This window comes from Lathamus discolor, chromosome 3, assembly GCF_037157495.1.
Source record: "Lathamus discolor isolate bLatDis1 chromosome 3, bLatDis1.hap1, whole genome shotgun sequence".
Classification (NCBI taxonomy): Eukaryota; Metazoa; Chordata; class Aves; order Psittaciformes; family Psittacidae; genus Lathamus; species Lathamus discolor.
The window spans coordinates 82233005-82256503 of record NC_088886.1 but is presented as its reverse complement, the minus strand read 5'-3'; the positions used below and the strand labels follow the sequence as shown (position 1 = coordinate 82256503).

The 23499-nt window shown below is 41.9% G+C and overlaps 1 protein-coding gene across 1 annotated transcript; it reads left to right on the top strand.

The window, feature by feature from the left end:
- Positions 1-526: 526 nt before the first annotated feature.
- CPO (carboxypeptidase O) lies at positions 527-21855 on the top strand. The gene is made up of 11 exons (XM_065672748.1): positions 527-606; positions 5547-5622; positions 5986-6110; positions 14294-14408; positions 15452-15553; positions 16330-16434; positions 17133-17243; positions 18410-18500; positions 19067-19269; positions 20305-20389; positions 21587-21855. Exons 1-11 carry the CDS (start codon positions 527-529, stop codon positions 21853-21855), a joined length of 1362 nt encoding a protein of 453 aa, XP_065528820.1.
- The last annotated feature ends 1644 nt before the right edge of the window (positions 21856-23499 follow it).

The window sequence follows — 23499 nt, the reverse complement described above, 5'->3', positions numbered from 1 at the left end:
ATGAGACTCTGATGTCCCAGACTTTCCCATTACAGGAATGATGGTTGTTACTTTCATGTCCTTTTTTTAGGCTAGACAAATGGCAGAACAGCACTTAAGAGGTGCAGAAGTGTTCCACAAAGACACAAGTGCGGGAAGGAAATTGAGCTGTTCTCAAATTCTTCCCATCCCTATGATTTTTATAAGCTAATCTTCACTAGTTGTTGTGGACCTTGCAGATAACATTTTCTCCAATGACTACCAACTCTGTCACATAACATTTTGAAAGATTTGAAGGTGACATACAGAAAAAATTTCTTCTTATAAGTGCTTCAGTGAGAATGTGCTATTTGTACATATTATGTTTTGGGATGTGGAAGAGAGAACCAAGAAAAAATAGGACTATTCAAAAGTTAAGTTAATGATTCAACAAGGGCAGGTTCTTTTCCAGGAGAAATCTGGTTATATATCATAATTGTACAAATAAAATGCTCAGTCCTTCTTATCTCTAGCCCTGCACTGTTGCGTCTGGGTTCTGTGCACAAAGATGTGGCTTCTCCTTCGGGTCATCTTTTCTCTGGGGATGCTAATGCCTGGAAAACTCAGCTTGAAATTGCAATATGAAGGGTGAGTGTGAAGGGGGTATCATGAAGAATTGTGCATGCAGTGAAGTTCCCACAAACTGTGTAAGATTAATAATTATTAATTGAAATGCTGGAGATAAGTGTTACAAAGTGGTAAGCTTTGTAAGATTTGGAAAGAAAACATAAAGATGGGAAATTAAGAAAGAGGGAACCAAATCCAAGCCAAGAAAGATACGGCTGCAGCTGTAGGAGACACAGAATGCCCCTCAAATGCACCTCAGGATGCTCTACTTCCATTAGCTAAAATTCGTTTGGCTTAGCCTCTTTCATAATGAACTTTGAAATCAGATGCCATAGGAATAGAATACCTTTTCTCAGTATAAAGTGTTGGGGACGGCTGTGGAAAATTATACCCATTAATAAAAGACAGCTGAAGTTATGTGAAAAAGATGGTGTCTCAAAAGCAGCTTAGATATTGAACCCTGCTGGAAATTTGTATCAATGACTGAAAAAAAACTAATGAATTTTGTCCTGACAACCCTTACCCCAAGGTATCTTGAGAATGAGATTATCAAATTTTTTTACTGATTAATGGTTTTGAAAAGTATGAAACGTCTGGTTTTGCTTTATTCTCCACTCTTGGTACTGCTTTGTGAGAAAATAAGTGATATAAAATTATGCTGTTTGCCTATTTAAGCTATTTTGTTTCATTCACCCTCAACTTCACAAGGAGTAATAGGTTACAGCAGTTGGGATTTGCAGGAGGGGCACGAATATAGTGTGGAAGCCAGCTATCCACATAGAATTTTATACACAGCATTTTCTAAAGTAAACAGAGAAAGTACCTGAATGAAAGTGCTGAATGCATCTAGGCTGATTATATCCCCAGAATACAGCTTTTTAAAGGAGAAAAAATAAAGCAATACCTACTGCAAAGAAGTTCTTTCATAGCATACTCATTTAACAATTCTCCTGACAAAGCTCCTGGCAGAATATACAGAGTCACTATTTCTCTCTTTGAAATGAGTTATTTTCCTTTGATAATATTTAGTCTTTAGATCTGTACCAGGGTTGCAATCAGAGCCTGTTGATTTCACTGAATATAATTCAATGAATTCTTGGTAATGTAGTGTGCATTTTTGTTTCAAATTGCTGTCCAGGACTGAACCTGTTGAGTTCTTGTATGGCATTTAAAAACACTCTTAATCGAGTGGTCAGTGTGACTTTGGGTTGGCAGTACTCGCACAAAGATGAAATAACTAGTAAAGTCAATTTTCAATGTCATTTGCTCTGTTCAACAACTTAAGTGAAATATCCAATCTATAGCATCCAAGGAAATGCAGCTTATGCTAAGAACAGTCATAGAATTATACAATAGTTAGCATTGGAAAGGACCTTAAGATCATCTAGTTCCAACCCCCCTGCCATGGGCAGGGAGCAAGGACACTTCACACTAAACCATGTCACTCAAGGCTTTGTCCAACCTGGCCTTGAACACCGCCAAGGATGGAGCATTCACAACTTCCCTGGGCAACCCATTCCAGTGCCTCACCACCCTTACAGTAAAGAACTTCTTCCTTCTATCCAATCTAAACTTCCTCTGTTTGTTTTAACCCGTTAGCCCTTGTCCCATCACTACAGTCCCAGTCCCTCCCCAGCATCCTTAAAGCCCCCCTTCGGATACTGGAAGGTTGTCGTTCAACTTGGTAAGAAAGCCTAACTGTAGCATTTTAAAAACTGTTGTTCTCACACGGTCACATGAGTTGACTTTGCAGTTCTTCAATGAGAGTCCTAGTCCGTAATCATAAATGAACGTGTGCTTTCTAATCTTAGTTTACTATTAAAAATGATTTGTCTCCACACTGGCTATTGTAAAAGGTTTATCAGTAAATAAGAGCTGGCCATCTGGCAGCAATCTGACTGTCTGGCATTTCTTTCATTTGGTGTAATTAAGACATAATATCACTGAGAATAGAAAAATATTACAGGATATTGTCTCCTTCCCTGATAAACAAAGAGCAAAGCAAGCCCAGGCATTTAGAAAGAATAAACTCTGAACTGCAGCTGAGAAGTTCTCCTAGCTAAGATGTTTACCCTGCATCTAAAAGTCTTATTACAAAGTTACCATGGCTGTTATATCAAACTGTTAGCAATGCAAATGTAATCATTTTGCCCCATAGATGAAGGCCCTATATGCTAACAACATTTCCTGAACCAGTAGTATACAGCCCATTTTAACCGTCAATTCAATGTTTCTCTATCAACAAAGGTGATATTTTCAAAAGAGATGTAAAAAAAGCCCCAAATCCCCCTATTTTTAAGTGGATAATGTGAATGAATAGTGAATTCTATTTGCATGTATATTAAGCTGATAATTGTACATTTGTTTATGGAAGCACGAATGATAGCAGTTGCAGTTCAAATGATGAGAGCATATTATATTGATGGCCATAATGACTATGGCCATGCAAGGCTTTTGCAACAAGAAATTCTGTTACAAAAACTTTAACACGTAAAACGTTCTTTTTTTGTACTTTTGTAGAAGCTCTAAGGCCCATTGAAGTCAGTGAAGAAGACTGTGAAGCACTAGTTATTAGAATCATAGAATCATAGAATAGTTAGGGTTGGAAAGGACCTTAAGATCATCTAGTTCCAACCCCCCTGCCATGGGCAGGGACACCTCACACTAAACCATCCCACCCAAGGCTCTGTCCAACCTGGCCTTGAACACCATCAGGGATGGAGCATTCACAACTTCCCTTGGGCAACCGATTCCAGTGTCTCACCACCCTCACAGTAAAGAACTTCTTCCTTATATCCAATCTAAACTTCCCCTGTTTAAGTTTTAACCCATTACCCTTTGTCCTATCACTGCAGTCCCTGATGAAGAGTCCCTCCCCAGCATCCCTGTAGCCCCCCTTCAGATACTGGAAGGCTGCTATGAGGTCTCCATGCAGCCTTCTCTTCTCCAGGCTGAACAGCCCCAACTTCCTCAGCCTGTCTTCATACGGGAGGTGCTCCAGTCCCCTGATCATCCTCGTGGCCCTCCTCTGGACTTGTTCCAACAGTTCCATGTCCTTTTTATGTTGAGGACACCAGAACTGCACACAATGCTCCAGATGAGGTCTCACGAGAGCAGAGTAGAGGGGCAGGATCACCTCCTTCGACCTGCTGGTCACGCTCCTTTTGATGCAGCCCAGGATACGGTTGGCTTTCTGGGCTGCGAGTGCGCACTGAAACCGATTCATGTTTAGTTTCTCATCAACCAACACCCCCAAGTCCTTCTCTTCAGGGCTGCTCTGAATCTCTTCTCTGCCCAACCTGTAGCTGTGCCTGGGCACACCTATAGAGCACACCTGCTTCTTTGTGAATCAAGTCTATCCATGGACCAGAAGAAAGGATATGCACTGTGCATACTTTAAGCCAAGATCAAAATGAAATGATATTTCTTCAGCCAACACTGTCTCTTGATCAGAGATACTCTTCTACAAGGAACAGTTTGTCAGTCTGCACAGCAGGGTTATTGTTTTGAAAGCCTATGTTTGCAGCATTAAACAAATTTTCTGTCAAAATTAACATCTGGGGCTCTCACAGAAGAAAAACAATTTACCAGAGCAACTGGCTTTTGACATCTTTGCTTAGTAACCTGACCCAGACTGCTTGACCCATACCCTTCCATGACTTCAGCTCATTTCTGACACACTCACAAGAGCAGAGTAGAGGGGCAGGATCACCTCCTTCTACCTGTTATTCACGCTCCTTTTGATGCAGCCCACGATATGGTTGGCTTTCTGGGCTGCAAGCGCATGCTGCTGGCTCATGTTCATTTTCTCATTGACCAACACCCCCAAGTCCTTCTCCACAGGGCTGCTCTGAAACTCTTCTCTGCCCAACCTGTAGCTGTGCCTGGGATTGCTCTGACCCAGGTGTAGGACCTTGCACTTTTCATGGCTGAACTTCATAAGGTCAGCATCAGCCCACCTCACAAGCATGTCGAGGTCCCTCTGGTTGGTAATAAATACAAACACTTCTTGGGTTCCCCATTCTATCACATCAGTAGTGGATAACTGCTGTCTTACCATTGTGTGATGCAATGTAGTCATCAAAATGCACTCCTCATTCTGAAACCCTTTCATTAGAAATGGCACACTTGGTGTCAGTCCTGGAAAGCTGACCTGATGGAACACTGAAAAAATTACAAAGATGTTTTTAATAGAAGATACAGATTTGGGTTTTCTGCATTTCCAACTATTTTAAGTTGTTCTTTCTAAACTTTCAATATTTTTTTTTCAGATTAAGACTGTAGTAAATTAAAGTTTCATGGGGCCTCACAAAAATATACACTCAGACACTGGATCTGTGTGTCTTTCTTTGCTAGAAATATAAACTGATAGACCCTGTACTAGAATTTTTTGTTTCCTGCAAGCTGGATAAGAATATGCAAGTCTGGAGAGCACACGAGTCACTATTTATGGAATAAATTGTCTATTTTCATGACAAGTAGTTTCTGAACATCCCAAGCTCTTATCAATATTCATTTACCATGATTATCTAATGGTTTTGCATGCTGAAGTAGAAGAGCAAAGCACCAAATCTATCTGAAATATCTTATAAAATAAATAGTTTGCTATATATTACAAATGATTTTGTTTCGGCTCTTGTCCTGCAAAGGCAGAAATACAGACGCCCTGACAACCAGAGCTCATGTGAGCAATTGGTTTCAGTGGAGCTGGTATGGTGAATGAAGTTGCCACTGGCAAGGAAGTAGACTTAACACTCAAGCAACAGAAAACTCACATCACTTAGTCCTGTTTGCAGCTAAAACATTCCAGGAATTCACCACAGACATGTTTTTCTTGAAAGAGCACTCAGTTACATGCTCTGTCTTCCTTCTACATAACAAAATACCTCCTTTTGACTTATGGAATCATGGATACTTTAACAGACATTAAAACTGATCTTGTCTCTCTGCTGAATTTCCAGGGATCAGGTTTTGCATATTGTGCCAGAAACATTTGAGCAAGTCCAGCTTCTTCAGCACCTTTGCAGCAGTTTACTGGTAAGCAAGAATAACCATGTGTACCCAAAAAGCAGAGTGGGGTCTTGGAGTACAAAACAGATTTGCATGTAACTTTGGACAGGAATGAAAGTTAATTTGAAAAAGTTTTAACTAACTTTTCTTACTGTAGGGTGGAAGTGCTCTTCTTTATGGAAAGAAGTTAGTTTCCTTGCATGGCTCTGTGAAGGTGCTGCTTCTTATGAGTGGTGCCTGAGCCAACGGAAACACTATGGCTGGAGAATGGTTAAGGGGAGAATTTGAAGGAAAAGTTCTTCCATTTATTGATATGAAGCTACTCTATCTTATATACATTTTCTCATTCCAAAACCAGCTTGACTGTGCATTTGTTTCTTCTCTGCACAGCTGGATTTGTGGAAGCCTCTGCTACCGGAAGACATTGAGGCTGGAGAAGACCTGCACATGAGGGTCCCAGCCCCTCTAGTGCAGGAGGTGAAAGACAGCTTAGATCAGCATATGATCTCTTACAGGTACAACCTCTAATTTCACAACGGGAAAGGCTGGCTCTAGCAATATTCCTTGCTATCACAAAATGACCTAGCCCTTTCCAATGAACAGTCAGCAAGTACTGATGAGAGGAGCCAACCTTTGTTCCAAGTGCCTCTGACTTACCTTGACCTGCCCAATGCACAGATGCTATGTATACACCTATGAGCTTTAAAAGCACATTCCCCTATGCCCTGTTTATACACCTTCCAACTAGCCTGGGCTGTGCATTTGGAACTGGGATGTGAGACCTCCCAATCTTTCTTGTTTCTTGCTGTTGCTTTCTCAGTGCCAGAGTTTGAAGCTCAGAGGTGCAGCTCTTTATTTAGCCTAAAGTCAGGGAGCCAAACCTGGTACAACTACTACTTACAGGAGAATGCTTTGTTCTTGGAAAGCATTAATATTTGAACACAGGGTCCCCTCTATTTTGAAGTCCACAAAGGTTTAATTAGTGTCACTGAAGAGAAGCTGTCTCTGTAGCTCTTCCCTTGTCTTTTGTTGCTCCTTTGATTTGGAGAAGAGCCCTTACGAAGTGAATATTCAGCCAGTTTCTTTCAAGCTATAGTTTCCTACCCCTATCTCCCTCCAGGCTGGTGAGAATTTCCTGGTACCACCCTGCCACAAAGAGACATTCCAGCCTGGGACAAAGGTCGCAGTGTCAGGCGACCATTGTGCACACAGTTGGGACCACAAGCTGCAAATGGCCCATGATGCTTTATCACATCTACCCAGCCACGCTCACTGCCAGCTTCTACTTTAAACTAGAAGATCATCTAATCCAGATGCAAAGAGTATTTATAAAGCCAAATGGCTTGAAATAAGATCTACTTTTTCAAGGTAACCAGTAGCTAGCTATATTTCATACAAACAACCCTGTAGTCATTCAGGGCTGGTGATAAATGACCTATGGACATACACATATGTATTTACCAGTCAAAGATAAGTTAAAGGATGATTGGTGCTACTTCAAAGCTGTGAAATGTTAAAGTTGATCTTGACATCCTGCATCTTTCCCCATTAATTCTTTTTAGAAAGTGTGATGCCCTGACAACCAGAGATGGAGAGAGATGAGTTGGAAGTCAGTACAAATTATCTAACATCAGGTTTAGACATTCAGGACTTAGGCAACATTCCAGAAGATATTTAACCTCTTCAAGGCTCTTCATATTCTGATGGTTTCAACTGACTCTAGTGAAAATTTAAAAACTAATCTCAAGTTAGCAGCTTAGTCTTTTTTTCTTTTTCCTGCTTTAGGGCTACAACTGTATCCACATTGTGTAGGGACCTAAAGAAAGAGGTGGATAATTCAAGACTGACGCTGAAATTTGACTTTGTATTGCAAAAGGGGTGAGATGAGTATGGCAATGTTAGAGTTAAAGTTCCTATAACACATTCAAAGCAGGAACCACCTCTTAGAAGGCAGTTGACATGCAAGGAAGGTAACATGCCAGTTAGGTATATAATGAGAGAGACATAAATGACAAATTATAATCAGGACATCAATATTCCGACTGTGTCAGACTCTGGGATTTCAACTCACCAGACTCTGATAAGGCATTTTGCGTGTGTGGTTGCATTTCAAGGGAATTTATACTGGATGAATTTTAGTTTGAAGTTCAGATGTGAATAAACATCAAAGCTTAGAGTGAAAATCAGCTGTAACTACTCTTAAAAGTTTCTTATTTCCAGAAATGTGAATCAGTGCTACTGTCAGCAGAATAGCCCATTAGCATTTACAGTGGTTGAAATCAACAGTGTTTAAGTGTTTAACCTACCTTTGCAACTGTCTTATCACAACTGTTTACAATGAGCACAGATTAGTAACAGTGTTACAAGGGCCTGATTGTACTGAGAAAGCACAGTGTATGATGCAAGGTCTCCTGAAGCCAAGGAAAAGGTTTTAGTGACTCCCTTGATCATGGAATCACACCTGTGCTCTACTCATTTCTGAACTCATTTGTAGCTAAAAAAGCAAAAAGATTATTTTGAATGAAAGAGGGGTTTGTTCTGATTCTGGCAAATTGCAATGGATAGTTCTGTGAAGTCCTTGAAAATTGAAAATGTGTCCATAAAATACAATGAAACACTAATTGTAAATTTTTCACTTTTCCCTCCTTTCCCCAAAAGGTGGTATTTTAGAGTTTTGCCCTTTAGTACAAGTGGTGTAGAAAAGAAAGATATTAAACACTTTCTTTTTATATATAAAATTGTCTGTTGTGGTTTAAACCGAGCCACACAGCTTGTTAACTCACTTCCCCACCCCACCCCCCCCCCCCTTTTTCTCCCTCTTTCTTTCCTTCTCATGAGTCCCATTGTCTGACTCAATTCTCTCCAGGGTGCCATGTTGCCACAAAATCTGTTTCTCGAGGCCCAGGATAGTGTTCCGGGCAGTGGCGTGGGGCACAGCGTATGTTTCTAGCCACCCGGTGGTTGCTTCCACCATAGTAAGCACATGGCGCTTGCCTTGGCTGGTTGGTGGGAGTGTGATATAGTCAATCTGCCAGGCCTCCCATATTTATACTTCAGCCATGGTCCTCCATACCAAAGAGGCTTTAACCGTTCGGTTTGTTTAATTGCAGCACATGTTTCACATTCATAAGTAACCTGGGCAACGGTGTCCATTGTTAAGTGCACCCCTCGGTCATGGGCCCATCTATATGTTGCATCTCTGCCCTGATGGCCTGAAGTGTCATGGGCCCACTGGGCCAAAAATAATTCGCCTTTATGTTGCCAGTCTAAGTCCATCTGAGCCACTTCGATCTTAGCAACTTTATCCACTTGTTGGTTGTTCTGGTGTTCCTCAGTGGCCCGACTCTTGGGCACATGTGCATCTACATGGTGTACCTTCACCACCAGGTTCTGCACCCAGGCAGCTATATCTTGCCACAGTGCAGCAGTCCAGATGGGTTTACCTCTGCGGTGCCAGTTGCTTTGCTTCCATTGCTGCAACCACCCCCACAGGGCATTTGCCACCATCCATGAGTCAGTGTAGAGATAAAGTACTGGCCACTTCTCTCATTCAGCAATGTCTAGGGCCAGCTGGATGGCTTCCACCTCGGCAAATTGACTCAATTTGCCCTCTCCTTCAGCAGTTTCTGCAACTTGTCATCAAGGACTCCATACAGCTGCCTTCCATCTCCGATGCTTTCCCACAACATGGCAGGACCCATCACTAAACAAGGCATACTGCTTTTCACTTTCTGACAGTTTATTATATGGTGGGCCTCTTCAGCATGCATCATCTCCTCTGGTGACATTCCAAAAACTTTGCCCTCTGGCCAGTCCATGATGACTTCTAGAATGCCTGGATGACTGGGATTTCCTATTTGAGCTTGTTGTGTAATTAGTGCAGCCCATTTACTCTGTGTAGCATCGGTTGCATGATGTGTAGAGGAGACCATGCCTTTGAACATCAAGCCCAGTATGGGCAACCGGGGTGCCAGGAGGAGCTGTGCTTCAGTGCCAATCACTTCCGAAGCAGCTCGAACCCCTTCATAGGCTGCCAGTATCTCTTTCTCAGTTGGGGTATAGCTGGGCTCAGATCCTTTGTATCCCCGACTCCAAACACCAAGGGGTCGACCTCGAGTCTCCCCTGGAGCTTTCTGCCAAAGGCTCCAGGTAGGACCATTTTCCCCAGCTGCGGTGTACAGTACATTTTTTACATCTGGCCCAGTCCAGACTGGTCCGAGGGCTACTGCATGAACTATCTCGTGTTTAATTCGCTCAAGGTTTGTTGTTGCTCAGGGCCCCATTTAAAATCATTCTTCTTTGGGGTCACATGATAGAGAGGGCTTACAATAGTACTGTAATTTGGGATGTGCATTCTTCAGAACCCCACAGCACCCAAGAAAGCTTGTGTTTCTTTCTTATTAGTTGATGGAGACATTGCTGTTATCTTGTTGATCACATCTGTGGGGATCTGTCTACGTCTATCTTGCCATTTTATTCCCAAAAAATTGAATCTCCTGTGCAGGTCCCTTGACCTTACTCCGTTTTATGGCAAAAGCGGCTTTCAGCAGTATTTGAATTATTTTCCTCCCTTTCTCAAAGATTTCTTCCGCTGTATCGCCCCACACAATAATGTCATCAATGTATTGCAGGAGTTCTGGAGCTTCCCCCTGTTCCAGTGCAGTCTGGATCAGTCCATGGCAAATAGTAGGGCTGTGTTTCCACGCCTGGGGCAGTCAGTTCCAAGTGAACTGGTCACCCCTCCAAGTAAAAGCAAACTGTTGCCAGCACTCTGCTGCCAAAGGAATTAAGAAAAATGCATTGGCAATATCAATCATAGCATACCACTTCGCTGCCTTTGACTCTAATTCATACTAAAATTCTAGCATGTCTGGTACTGCAGCGCTCAATGGCGGCGTGACTTCATTCAGGCCACGATAGTCTCCTGTTAGTCTCCACTCTCCGTTAGACTTTCGCACTGGCCATATGGGGCTATTAAAGGGTGAGCGGGTCCTGCTGATCACTCCCTGACCCTCCAGTCTACGAATCAGCTGATGGATAGGAATCAGGTGTCTCGGTTGGTACGATATTGCCACCGGTGCACTGTTGTGGTCGCTATCAGCACTTGTTGTTCTTCGACTTTCAGCAACCCCACAACAGAAGGATCCTCTGAGAGACCAGGCAAGGTAAACAGCTGCTCAATTTCCTCAGTCTCCAAAGCAGCAACACCAAAAGCCCATTGGTACACTTTTGGGTCTTTGAAGTACCCTCTCCTGAGGTAGTTTATGCTGAAGATGCATGGAGCCTCTGGATCAGTCACAATGGGGTGCTTTTGCCATTTCCTCCCAGTTAGGCTGATTTCAGCCTCCAGTACAGTCAACTCTTGGGATCCTCCTGTCACTCCAGAAATATAGATGGGTTCCACCCCTTGACAGCTTGATGGCATCAGGGTACATTGTGCACTGGTATCTACTAGAGCCTTATACTTCTGTGGGACTGATGTGCCAGGCCATCTGATCCACACAGTCCAGTAAATCCGATTGTCCACTACCTCCACCTGGCTGGAGGCAGGGCCCCTCTAATAGTCATCACAACGTTGAACACTTAAGTCATGTTGAAAGGGATTATTCTTCATTATCACAGGAGCTGGACTAAAATCAGCTCTTCCACTCCATCTGGGAACCTGCTCATCAGAGACTGAAGCCGCAGCTCTCATGGGATGATCAGTCTTGGCCTTTGCTCCCCTCCTCAATTCACTCATCCGTCCCTCCAAAGCTGAAGTAGGTTTTCCATCCCACTTTGTCATGTCTTCTCTGTGATCGCACAGGTAAAACCATAGGGTGGCCCGTGGCGTATACCTCCTGTATCTTCTTTCTTGAAGAATAGGACGCCTTTTGTTAATAGCTGAGACGTGTGTTGGTACACATGAGGAGCTGGATAAATCAGATAGATCTTCCCTCAATTGTTTGAGATCCCGGGACAGTTATTCCACAGCGGAGATGATGGAAGGGGTGAGATTGTCTTTGAACTCTCGATGTTCATGAATCTTTCATACACTGTTAGTGGTACTATGTCATTTCAGGTTACTGTTGCCAATGAATGGGCATATGATGACGGTGCATTCCGTGTTAGTTTTCGCCACATGGGTTGTGTACATTCGACTTCATCTGGGTCTATGGGTATATCCCCGTTATTCGGTCTGATGTGATAGATCATCTCTAAGATGGCTGATTCCCTCAGAGACTGGATGCCTTTGTCTAAAGTAGTCCACTTGGCCGAGCAACTCATAACATCGTCCTTGTATGGAAACCTTTCACAGCTGCCAAGAGCCGCCTCCAAAGACTGAGGGACTTTTTCTCTCTTGCAATTGCTTTATCAATTCCCCCTTCTCTACCAAGTGATCCCAGCTGCTTGGCTTCCCTACCTTCTAGTTCATGACCGTCAGCCCCACTATCCCAGCATCGGAGCAACCAAGTGATGATGTGCTCCCCTGGTTGATGGGTAAAATCTTTTCGCATATTCTGTAGCTCAGTTGAGGTCTGAGGTAGAGAAGTCACTTCTTCTCCTTCTCCTTTTCCTTCTCCTTCTCCTTCTCCTTCTCCTTCTCCTTCTCCTTCTCCTTCTCCTTCTCCTTCTCCTTCTCCTTCTCCTTCTTCTTCTTCATCATCATCATGTGATGATGACTCCTGATCAGATGCTGGACCAGGTGGTGAACACATTGTTTCTTCATCTTGCTTCACCCTTCTTGCCTCTTTTTTTGCTTTTTCTCTTGCTTACAGCAGCAACCGATATTGGTACGAATTTGTCCTCTGGTTTAGCTGCAGTTATTATCGCAGTGGTTTAGAGTAGCGACTGTACTTGTCGCTGGGGGTGGTGTAGCTGCTGTGCTTGGAGCTGGGGTAGCTGCGCTGTCTGTTGCTTTGCTCTCAGATGCAGGGACATTTTTTTTTTTTTTCTTTTGAAGCTGCTGGATAGTGTTGAACAAGGCCTTGTAAGCATAAGACAAGCCCCAGCACGTTGCCATGATTTGTCTGTCTCTGGTATGGCCAGACTGACCACACACCTCATTTAAGTGTTTTACTTATTTTTCTGGATTCTGCACTTGTTTGGTGGTGAAATTCCAAAATACTGGAGGGGCCCACTGACCTAGATACTTGCCCATACTATCCCACACACCCTGCCACTCATGGCTGTCCAGCCTCAGGGAAAATCTCTTGGTCCTCCTATGTCATTGTTTAACCCCAGACAAGGCCCAGACCTGACTCTGCTTAACTCTTGAAATCAGACGAAATGGTCGTGGGCAAAACACACTCTGTATGTGTGCCAACATGGTGATCCCCATCACAATCAGCAAACAGGTCTCAACAGTATTAAAAGGCCATTCAAAACTTCAAAACTCTCAAATGATGCTGTAAATGGTCTGGGAGGGGGGCTGGGAGGGTAAAAGAATGTCTCCTTCACAGGTTGACCACCCAAGAAGGAGAAAAAAGATGTATAATTGCTAAGCACTTTTAATATATACCTCCCAAAGTATAAAGGTGGTGAGCACACTGGGAACATAAGCCAGATCAGTTTCATGATCAATGATTCTATTGTATTACAAGTCATTACCATGAAGTACAATGAGACATGAACCTCAGCCCAAGCCCCACACTTGAAAAACACAACCACAGCAAATACCGGCTCTAAGTAAGGTATGATATACTGAAACTGTGAGATCAAGAGGAACAGCTTTGAGAGCCAATAAATCAGCATTGTAACGAATGACTATTAATCTAAAACAATGAATGCTTATCACAAATACGATTAGACACACTCCGGTCAGATCTGTCGTTATCTCAACCCCTCATGCCCCACGCTGGGCGCCAAAATGAACCGTTGTGGTTTAAACTGAGCCACACAGCTCGTTTACTCACTCCCCGCCACTTTGTCCCTCTTTCTTTCCTTCCCCCCACCCCCTCACCCTGCTCCCAGAGGGATGGGGAGGAGAATCGAGAGAATGTAACTCCCACGGGTTGAGATAAGAACAGCCCAGTAACTAAGGTATAACACAAATCACCACTGCTACCACCAGTGATAATCATGATAAGAGAAAATAACAAGGGAAGAGAATACAACACCACCGCCAAACAAGTTTGACCCCCTCCCCCCGAAGAGAGCCCGTGCTCTTCCGGGTAACTCCCATTTACCTCCCTGGGCATGATGTTCTGTGATATGGAATACCTCTTTGGCTAGTTTGGGTCAGGTGTCCTGTCTCTGCTTCGTCCCGGCCTCCCCTCATCCCTGGCAGAGCACGAGACTCACAAAGTCCTTGGTCAGAGTAAACATTACTTAGCAACAACTAAAAACATTGGTGTTATCAGCTCTGTTCCCAGGCTGAAAGTCAAAACACAGCGCTGCACCAGCTTCTAAGAAGGAGAAAAACTGACTGCTACTGCTGAACCCAGGACATTGTCAATATTAAAAATTAAAAAAAAAAAAAATAAAATCTGGTAAAATTACTACTTTATTGTTTAAATCCAGCAAAAATCTCAGTACTTTGAACTTCCTCTTACATGAAATTAATTATTATGCTGATGGTGGTGAATTTGCCAGGCAGTCCACAACAGAAGAGTCTAAGTCCTTTCATTTGTTGTAAGCAATGTACCCACCATGATAGTTCTGCAGTAACTGTTAAGGATTGGTTTCTTTCCTACCTCCCCATTCCCTCTCCCCTCAGCGTCCTAATACCTGATGTGCAGGAACTTGTGGATCAGAGCATGCCAAGGGAAAGGAGCAGCCCCAGGCAGGTCCCAGAGGGTTATGACTATACCCAATATCACCCAATGGAAGAGGTAAAGATGAATGCAAGACTGCTTGCTTGCTTCGTAGCTGCTATTTTGTAAATGCCACAACAAGCAACTTTATGCTTGCAGAAAGCTCAGCTGAAGTCGGTGGAGCTCTTTCTAGCTTTTTTCTTTGCAGAATCAGTCCTTACTCTCTGACTAGAATCTTGGCCTGGTTGAATTGAACATGAATTTGCAACTGATTTTGATTAAATCCTCAATTCTTCCCTGACCAAAATCTAAATCCTCTGCATGAAGCAGCCATATTGTTTTGCAGATAATAATCTGGGGTTTGGATGATTGCTTTGCTACCTTTCTACCCTATCATTCTTTATAATTATGTCTAGCATTTATTTGCTTAAGCCCTAGTATGTGTGATGCTGAGACAAATGTGAAGTGCAATGACTATTGTGGTCTCTGGAATCCTGGTGAGGAAGAAGAGATGAACAGTGGGAGATCTGTAGAAAGAAGTAATTTAAGGACAGGTTTTTGACATTCTCTCTTAAGGAGAGAATAATGTTATAAGGGTGAATCGTGAAGACTTCTTAGTGCTATGTTTCATAGACCAGTGGGTAAACCTGGACACAGGCAGACCATGATGGTATTCTGCCTCCTACCCACATAGCAAGTGTGAGAGAGCAGAGTCAAGCCTCATGTATGTTTCGTTTGAGCTACCTATTGGGGGTGACTGTTGCTGAACTCAGATGGAGAAAATCAGTATTGATAGGGAAGAGTCTGTGGTGCTGTTTTGAAGATTTGATGGTGTGGCTCCATGTCTGGTGAAGTCAACAGAAAGATTCCCAATAGGATGAGCATGTGGAATGAGATTCAGAATGGAGTATCAGTGTGGTATTACAGTAATGTTACGTTCTAACACCCAGTGACATACAACTATGCCTTTGCTCAGAGACAAGTGGAAGGCCTTCCATGAGTGTTATGTGATACCAAAGGTTGAAATAAGCTCTAATATTGTTTGTCTAAGCAAAAGAAAATGCTTTAATCTGGAAATGGAGGTGGAAAGAGAAGGAAACTCACACTCTATGACTATTTAGATTTATCAATGGATGACTGAGATCCAGAACAGCAACAGTGAGCTGGTGACTCAGCACTACCTGGGGAATACAGTCGAGAATCGACCAATGTATTATCTGCAGGTAAGGGGGAAGCTTTCCTAAAATGAATAAAAGGTTATCTCCATAAAAAAGTACACAAGAGAAGACAGGATTCAGATTTTTCCTAAAACAGTGCTCATCTCAATTCATTATAATAACAGATGGTTTTAGTCCTCTACAGGACAAGTAAGACTTGCCAATTTTTATATATATTATCACTATAACCTTGCTATTGGTATTATACAGTTAAAACAACAAATTGAACTGAAGTCTTGCTTAGAAATACAAATCAAGCTGAAATTGGCCTGGAGACAGCTGTGCGTGAGGATAAAGAGTTTTGCTTTGTTGTTTCTATTACCTTTTACAGCATATAGCCTTTCTGCTAGGAATATTCCATGACATTTTGTATTGGACATTCTAGTAAAAACCATAGTCTTAATAACTGTATTATTGCCTAATCTGTTCCACCACTGTGTAAAATTAGATTCCTTGCGGTTTTGTGCTTCCCTTTCTTAAAAAACAATTAAATAAATCTCAAAGTAAGAACAACCAGTCTTGTGAATGACTAATATAAATGAAAAAGAAACTGTTTCATTGACATTCCTGTTCAACAGACACTCTCAAACTCTTGTCCTGTGATACTACAGAGAGGGGGGTTATTAGGAAAAAGAGATAGTCATAATGATGTCTGTAATAATAATAATAACCTCAGATGGCTTAATAACACATCAAGACACATCCTTTTCTCTCTGTATTATGCTAGGCTATTTTATTCTAATGTAACAGATTTCCAAATGATCATTTTTACACTCTTTCAGATCAGTCAACCATCGGATAAAACCAAAAAGATAATTTGGATGGACTGTGGGATTCATGCCAGAGAGTGGATCGCTCCAGCTTTCTGCCAGTGGTTTGTGAAAGAAGTGAGTCCTTGCTTTTCCACTGAGAGAATAAAAAAACCCATATAATTTCAGATACTTCAGCTCTCTTCTCTATTTTGGTATCAAGAATTCTGCTTTTCTATTAAAATATTATTTTCAAAATTAGTACAAAGTACAGATACCTGTGGAGACCTAAGCTCTAATCAGAGTTCAAGATAAGATGTGGGAGAATATTTGTTAGCTCATTGCTTCCTCCACCTGAATTGATTCAAAGACACTGAACTTGATAGCGATCTCTCAATATCCCAGAGTGGTTTTTGGATCAAACTGCTTTGCATCACAAACCCACAGTCCCCCTTGAATAAAGGAACCCTGAAATATGGTATAGCAATGTTCCATGCATATGGGAAGTACCTGGTGCACAGGTATGCTATCTTGCATCTTTCATACCTATATCTATATGAAGTACACTATGCACTGTTTTTTTGTAAATGGTAACAGGTGGATATAGGACAAGTCTCTGCTCATGGCAGGGGAGTTGGAACTAGATGATCTTAAGGTCCTTTCCAACACAAACCATTTTATGATTCTGTGACATCAACATATCTAGGGAACAAGGTAATCTTGGATACCATGGTGATATCCAGTAGTGGGTGATCCCCTGATGATAGTTCTAAACTAGCTCTTTCCAGATTACCACTAGATTCTCTGCTCAATCCTCTGTATTTTTTTCTTTTCAGATTCTTCAGAATTACAAATCTGACCCAAACATAAGCAGATTTCTGCAGAATTTGGACCTCTACATCTTGCCAGTCCTCAATATTGATGGCTACATCTATTCCTGGGAAAAAGTAAGTAATGAAAATCCAGGAACTAAGTGGAAAGTTAGATGTGCATAGCATGTTTTGTTAATTTTAGATACAATCATAGCAATTATATTTAAACAGAGAACAGTGACAGAATCATTACTCACACAAATCCTCTCCTGGCAGAGAGATTTTGTTTCTTCCAGTAAATCAGCAGTCACTTGAGATTACAGGGCTAGAAATTCCTGGCAAATGTCATGAGCCTTGAGAAAAGAGGACAAAACCACAGGATCAATTGCTTTTGGATTTCTGGGGATGGACTTACTTCTCTGCTAACAGCTCAAGGCTTGGCTGCTGGGGTTAAGCATGTCTGGAGGAGTCAGTCATTCTTTGCAAGAGATCACAACTAGCAGATGGGTCTAAGCACCTTTGCAGCATGGGGCAGGGGGAGAATAGGTGAAATACTTGGTTATTTGGTTTTGAAGTAGGAGTGCCCTCCCAAACAATCTTCCTTTTCTGATATGGAGGATAATGCAAACTGTTGGTGTTCAGCAGCTGTCATCATGCTTCCAGGCTCCTGAGTCCAGCCAAAACACCTTTTAATGCAGGACTTTAGCATGGCCTTACAAGCTCAGCCTAACACCGTGTGGATCCTGCTTGTTCCCCAGCAGGTTTGGGGCACAACCACACATTGCAAATTAATTCATTAGTAATTCAGCTGGGAAGCTCATACAGGCACTGCTGTGAGCTCCCAGTGAAATAAGTACAGCAGTGGATATAGCAGGGAACCAAGGAGCAACAGCAAGATTAGCTGACAATAAAAGTATTCATCTTCCTGAATCTGAAACAAACAGAAGTTGCGCTATCATCCCTTGGACACAGAGGTATCCCTCACAATGCCAAGTCATTCTTAAAAGTGCAGCACTGGATGGAAGCAGTTGAGTACTCATAAAAAGCATACTACTTCTTTTAAAGCTTGGAAGGCTCATTTCAAGGTACAAGCAGGCTTGTGGAAGATGACAGCCTGGCTGTAGTAGATAAAATGTACCACCACTAAGCTTTATCAGCCTTGCGTACAGAGTTGTACTCTTACAATGCAAGAGTTACTCAGAATGCAGAGGTCTAAAATAAAAGAGCCTTTACTTCATATTATTACCAGGCCATATGGATCATTAGGTTGCTATAATGTAACTGAAGTTACTTTTGTTTAGGACCGTTTATGGAGGAAAAATCGTTCTCCGTATATGAATGGCACCTGCTATGGCACAGATCTGAACCGAAACTTCAATTCCTCCTGGGGCAGTAAGTTCAAACTATTTCAGATCAGCAACACAAATGTAAAGCAAGAGTAATAACTAGTCTCTGAAATAAGATGAAGACCTGTAAGAAAGGAACACTTATCTTATTGTCATCAAAACAGATGCAAAAATAAAAACCTGGTTTGTAAAAATATTATCATTGACTTTCAACTGGTATTTATTTTTGTGAGCAGAAAATTGCTGCTTATATAACTATACCTGTAATTCACAGCAGGAGCAAGCATCAGCTCCTAGGTAGCAATGTTAGGAGTTAGTCACTTAACAGCCAGTATTTACGTTTGCCATGAATTTCAAGGAGCATCCCTGGCAGGTGGTGTACTGTGGTGGTGTCAAAGTGGTTTTGTTGTAGTCAGCCTGTAAATGTGAGTTAAATATTTTAGTCTTGTAGCAAATTTTAGTTGCTACCAACAGGGTATAATGTTGAAGTCCCACTGAGCAATCTGGTCTTCCTGCCCATACAAACACATGCCTTAATACTCCAAGGTTGATTTCCCTGTTTCCTCTGAACAGTTTCCTCTCCTTTGATTCACTTTCTGTATTCCTCTCCAGGTATTGGTGTTTCTTATAACTGCAGCAGTATCATCTTCTGTGGATCTGGACCAGAATCAGAGCCTGAGACAAAAGCTGTGGTTCAATTAATTGAAAAGAAGAAGAGTGACATTTTGTGCTATTTAACAATTCACTCCTATGGACAGTATATCCTCATTCCGTATGGTTCCACAACTGAACCTGCAAATAACAGTGAAGAACTGGTAAAGCAAAACATTTATTGTCAACATTTGTAGAGAACGAGTACAGGCAGTAGCATGCGGCACAACTCTACCTGCCCCTTTGCCTTTCTTTCAGAGGAGCTGGGCTGACGCAGGGGCTTGGCTCCCAGAGGTACTGTTGCTCTGCACAGTATCAGCAAGGTCTGTTTGCCACAGAATTAATCCTAATCCTTCACCTTAAATCAGGAATAGTGAGCTATTACGGAGAGGGTTACCGCAGTGCAATACAAGTGGAGAAGAGCACCAAATTCTTGTGACATACAAGAATCACAGATTTGTTTAGGTTGGAAAAGATCTTTAAGATCATCAAGTCCAGCCATTAACCCAGCACTGCTAAGTCCACAACTAAACCATGCCCCTAGGTGCTTTAGGATCTCATCACATTATATATACATGGTTGTTGGCGATTGTGTCCAGAAAGGGTATTCCAAATATGTTCACCAGGAGAATGGGAGCAAAGTAGACACCTACTTCTTGGTTACTTCTAACCCTCAGCTTCTGCGTGGTCTAATTTGTATCATTAATATACATATTTATGAACTAGCTGGAGCACTAGTAAACAGCACAAGGCATTTTGGGTTTGGACTTCTTCTGAGTCACTGGAGAATTCATTTAGTCTGTCTATGGCTCAGTTTCTAAAGATGGTGGGATACAGAGTCTGTGGCAATATAACAAGTGTGAGATCAATCAGTGCTGCAGTCAGTTTCAGTATGCTATACAGCATAGAGACTGATTCTCCAAAATCCAGCCGTCTAGCTTTACAACAAAGCAAATATCTTCTCTACCTAATAGAAGAGTAACTTTTAAAACTTTAGCATAATTTGCATTTTAAAAGTCAAGAGCAATTTGCCCAAATGTTTGTAATGGATTTCGCTAGTCTTGAATTAATAATATCAAAACTTAAAGTTGATCACATGTAAATGTAAAACTGAAAGAGACAAAAATTTTGGTTCACTCAAAATAATTGCCAAAAGTACTGACACTAATGACCATGCTTTTCTTATTTCGAATTTACAGATGTATGTTGCAGAGAAAGCAGCTGCTGCCCTGATGGAAAAGTATGGGACCAGCTACGAAGTAGGATCAACCTCTTTAATTTTATGTAAGTTTCTTTATGTTTCTCTTTGATTGTTCTGTTTTTTCAAAGAAAAGAGTCTTTCTTGTGTCACAAGCATCAGTAAGTATTGTTTTGCTGAGTTTCCTCTTTGAGTAATATTTAATGGGCTTGTTTGGTGGAACATCTAAGCAGCAGTCATTTTAATACAAGATAACACTGTAAATTATAAAGCTGACTGAGAGAAAGAAGGAAGCATTGATCAGAAGCTAGTTCCTACATGAATTCCTCACAGATACATCATAGGGGCCAGAAGGAGATCTGCGATAGATCATCCTGATCCTGCTGAAGTCGGCAGCCAAAATCCTATTTGTCTTCACTGGAGTCAAGCAAAAATTAAAATCCCAATCAGGTCTGTAGTAACTCCCTCAGACATTACCACATGGCAGCTGCTTGCAGTTCTGTGTGAAATATGTTGGTTTCAGCCTTGTTCCTAATACACTTGGTAGCCACATCACAAACACAGCATCACAGCTGATACTAGTTGACAGCCTGTACACAGAGGACCAGCAGGCCCTGGAGACTACCTGGTAAACCCAATATATTCCCAGGAAGCAGTAAGTCATGTCTATCACTTAGAACTGTAAGTGGTTGGCTCCGGTACCCATGTGGTTTTGCATATTCACAGTGTCTGTCTGTGCCAGTCTCAGAGTCACCTGACTCACCTACTGCATGGGCAATGTATAAGGTAACTTGCGCAGGGCTAGGACTTCATTTTGCTAGGCTTTGTACTTCTACTGAATAGGTAAGAAAAAAGATTTGTAAGGCATATGAACAATGATACAGGGAATAGACAGAAATTTTCCTGGCTTGACCAACATTATGCTTAAAAACAAATGCACAAAGAAATTCCAGGCAATGTCAATGTAGGAAATGAAGTACCAGAGCAGATAAATGGCCAATCCATCTTGTATCCCACACTAGTCACAGTAAAATGCTAAAAACACAGAATCTGTGAAACTCATGAATCTTATGAAGAATTATTTCACTTAGAAAACTCCATGGAAGACTTTTAGTATAATTAAGAATTGCAACACCTAGAAATTCTGCTCTCCATGTCACAGTGATATGCGGTTATTGCTTAGTTTAGGGTTTCTAGTATAATATTGCATTAACTATAGCAGAAAGTATTTCCAACAAACCATGCTTAATACAGATCTCTCCCCTTTATTTTTCAATCCACAGATAGTAACTCAGGCTCTTCACGGGACTGGGCTCACATGATTGGCATTCCTTTCTCCTACACATTTGAACTGCGAGACAAGGGTACTCATGGATTTGTTCTACCCCCTGACCAGATCCAGCCCACATGTGAGGAGACTATGTTGGCTGTGACAACTATCATAGACTATGTTGATCACAAGTACTTCCCAGGCGGGGCTGAAATGCTGTCCTCCAGCAGCCTGGGCCTAAGCCTTTACCTCAGTATTTTACTTACATGGGCTGTTTCTTAAAAATGGCTTTGAGAACACAGCAAGAGACTCCCATGCAAAGTACACTATCTCTTTGAAAAGACAGAATTACATGAGCAGAGGAACTAAATGTCAAGTATTTCAATAAAGGCTCATCCCACAAAATACAAGCATCCACTTCTGGTTTTGATAGACATGTTTCAGGGGAAAAGAAAAGAATGAAGAGCTGTGGCAATTTCGCAGACTTTACTTGCTGGCTCTGCAAGAAACCAGCTTGAGTACATAGAGCACTGATACTCCCTGGCTCTTGAGCAAGTTTTCAGGGATTCACCTGGGTCAGCCACAGTCCTGCTCTGTCACAACTGTCCCCACCATCTGGCCCTGCTGATACAGGCAGATTAGTAAGGCTAGAAACTGCCCAAATCCTTCAAGAATGCAAAAGGGAAAAGGAAGATGAGGATGGGGTGCTATTCCTACACAGCAGCTGAGGCCGATTTCTTTGCATCCTCAACTTCCCAAACTGTGCAACCGGTGGAGACAAAAAGTCTCCTGAAGTCAGACTCTTGAGTTATTTCATTACAGGCAGCAGGTAGAGAAAGCCTATTTACAGAGGGGTTCCTTTCTAAAAAAGCCTCATTAAACCTTTGAGAGCCTGCAGGCTGCAGGGATGTGCTGGGGATACTCATGTGAAGCTGGAAGCTCAGTGGAGTGCCACAGGAAGGAAATGTTTCAGTCCATTGAGCAGGAACCCTCCACCTGAGCCACTCAAAAAGAAACACCAAGGAAAGAGCTTCTGTGTTGTTACAGCCAACATCAGGTGTAAGGCATTCACTGAAATAGGGAAGACCTATTTTAACCTCTATTCTTGTCTGGGTTTTAATACAGGAGTCGCACATCCCAGAAATATGTCTACCAGGCTTGGCTATTACAGATAATAGGATGGATTTTTTTCCTGATAGAAAATGAAAAGTCCAGGGGCAGAGGGGTCTGTACGAAATGTCTGATTTTCTTGACAAATTCCAAGATTCTGCTTGAAAATTGAAAGTGTTCTAACCAGAGATTTTAAACAAAAATATTTCCAACTTGCTATTTTTCCTCTCTGACTGCTTGAAGGCTAGTGATGACAAATGCAGACCAAGAGCTTGTGCCAGACAGCTCACAGGTAAAGAACATAGAAAGGACTGAAATATTAGTGTCCTCAAGTCATAAGTACAACAAGAGTCAGTGACTTGACTAAAATCTCACAAAGGGTCAGAGGCAGAACCTGAAAAATTCTTTACTCCAGTTCTCTTCCGGTGCTGTCAAGAGAAGGATGTATAGCACTTTACCATGGTACTGTTCAAAAGGAAATAAAAAGGATAAAACCTTGCAGTCACTTTTCCAAAGCATACCCTATTGTCATTTTGTCTGTACTGTAAGCTGACAAACCTTAGCTCCTGTGTTCATTGTCCAGAGATTATTACCAATTGGTGTAGAGAAATCTGTCTAACTCCTGCAGGTTCCCCAGAGCATAGTCCTTTCAGACCAACCACTCATTTACGATAAGACCCATCTGTTGCTGGGCTCTGTAGCAGAAGGTGTCACTAATTAGCACTTCTCCCCACAGAAGCATCACTCCCTCAAACTTATGCTTAACTTTAGGATGTGTCTTGTAAGTCTTTATATTTGTATGTGTATATTGTGTCT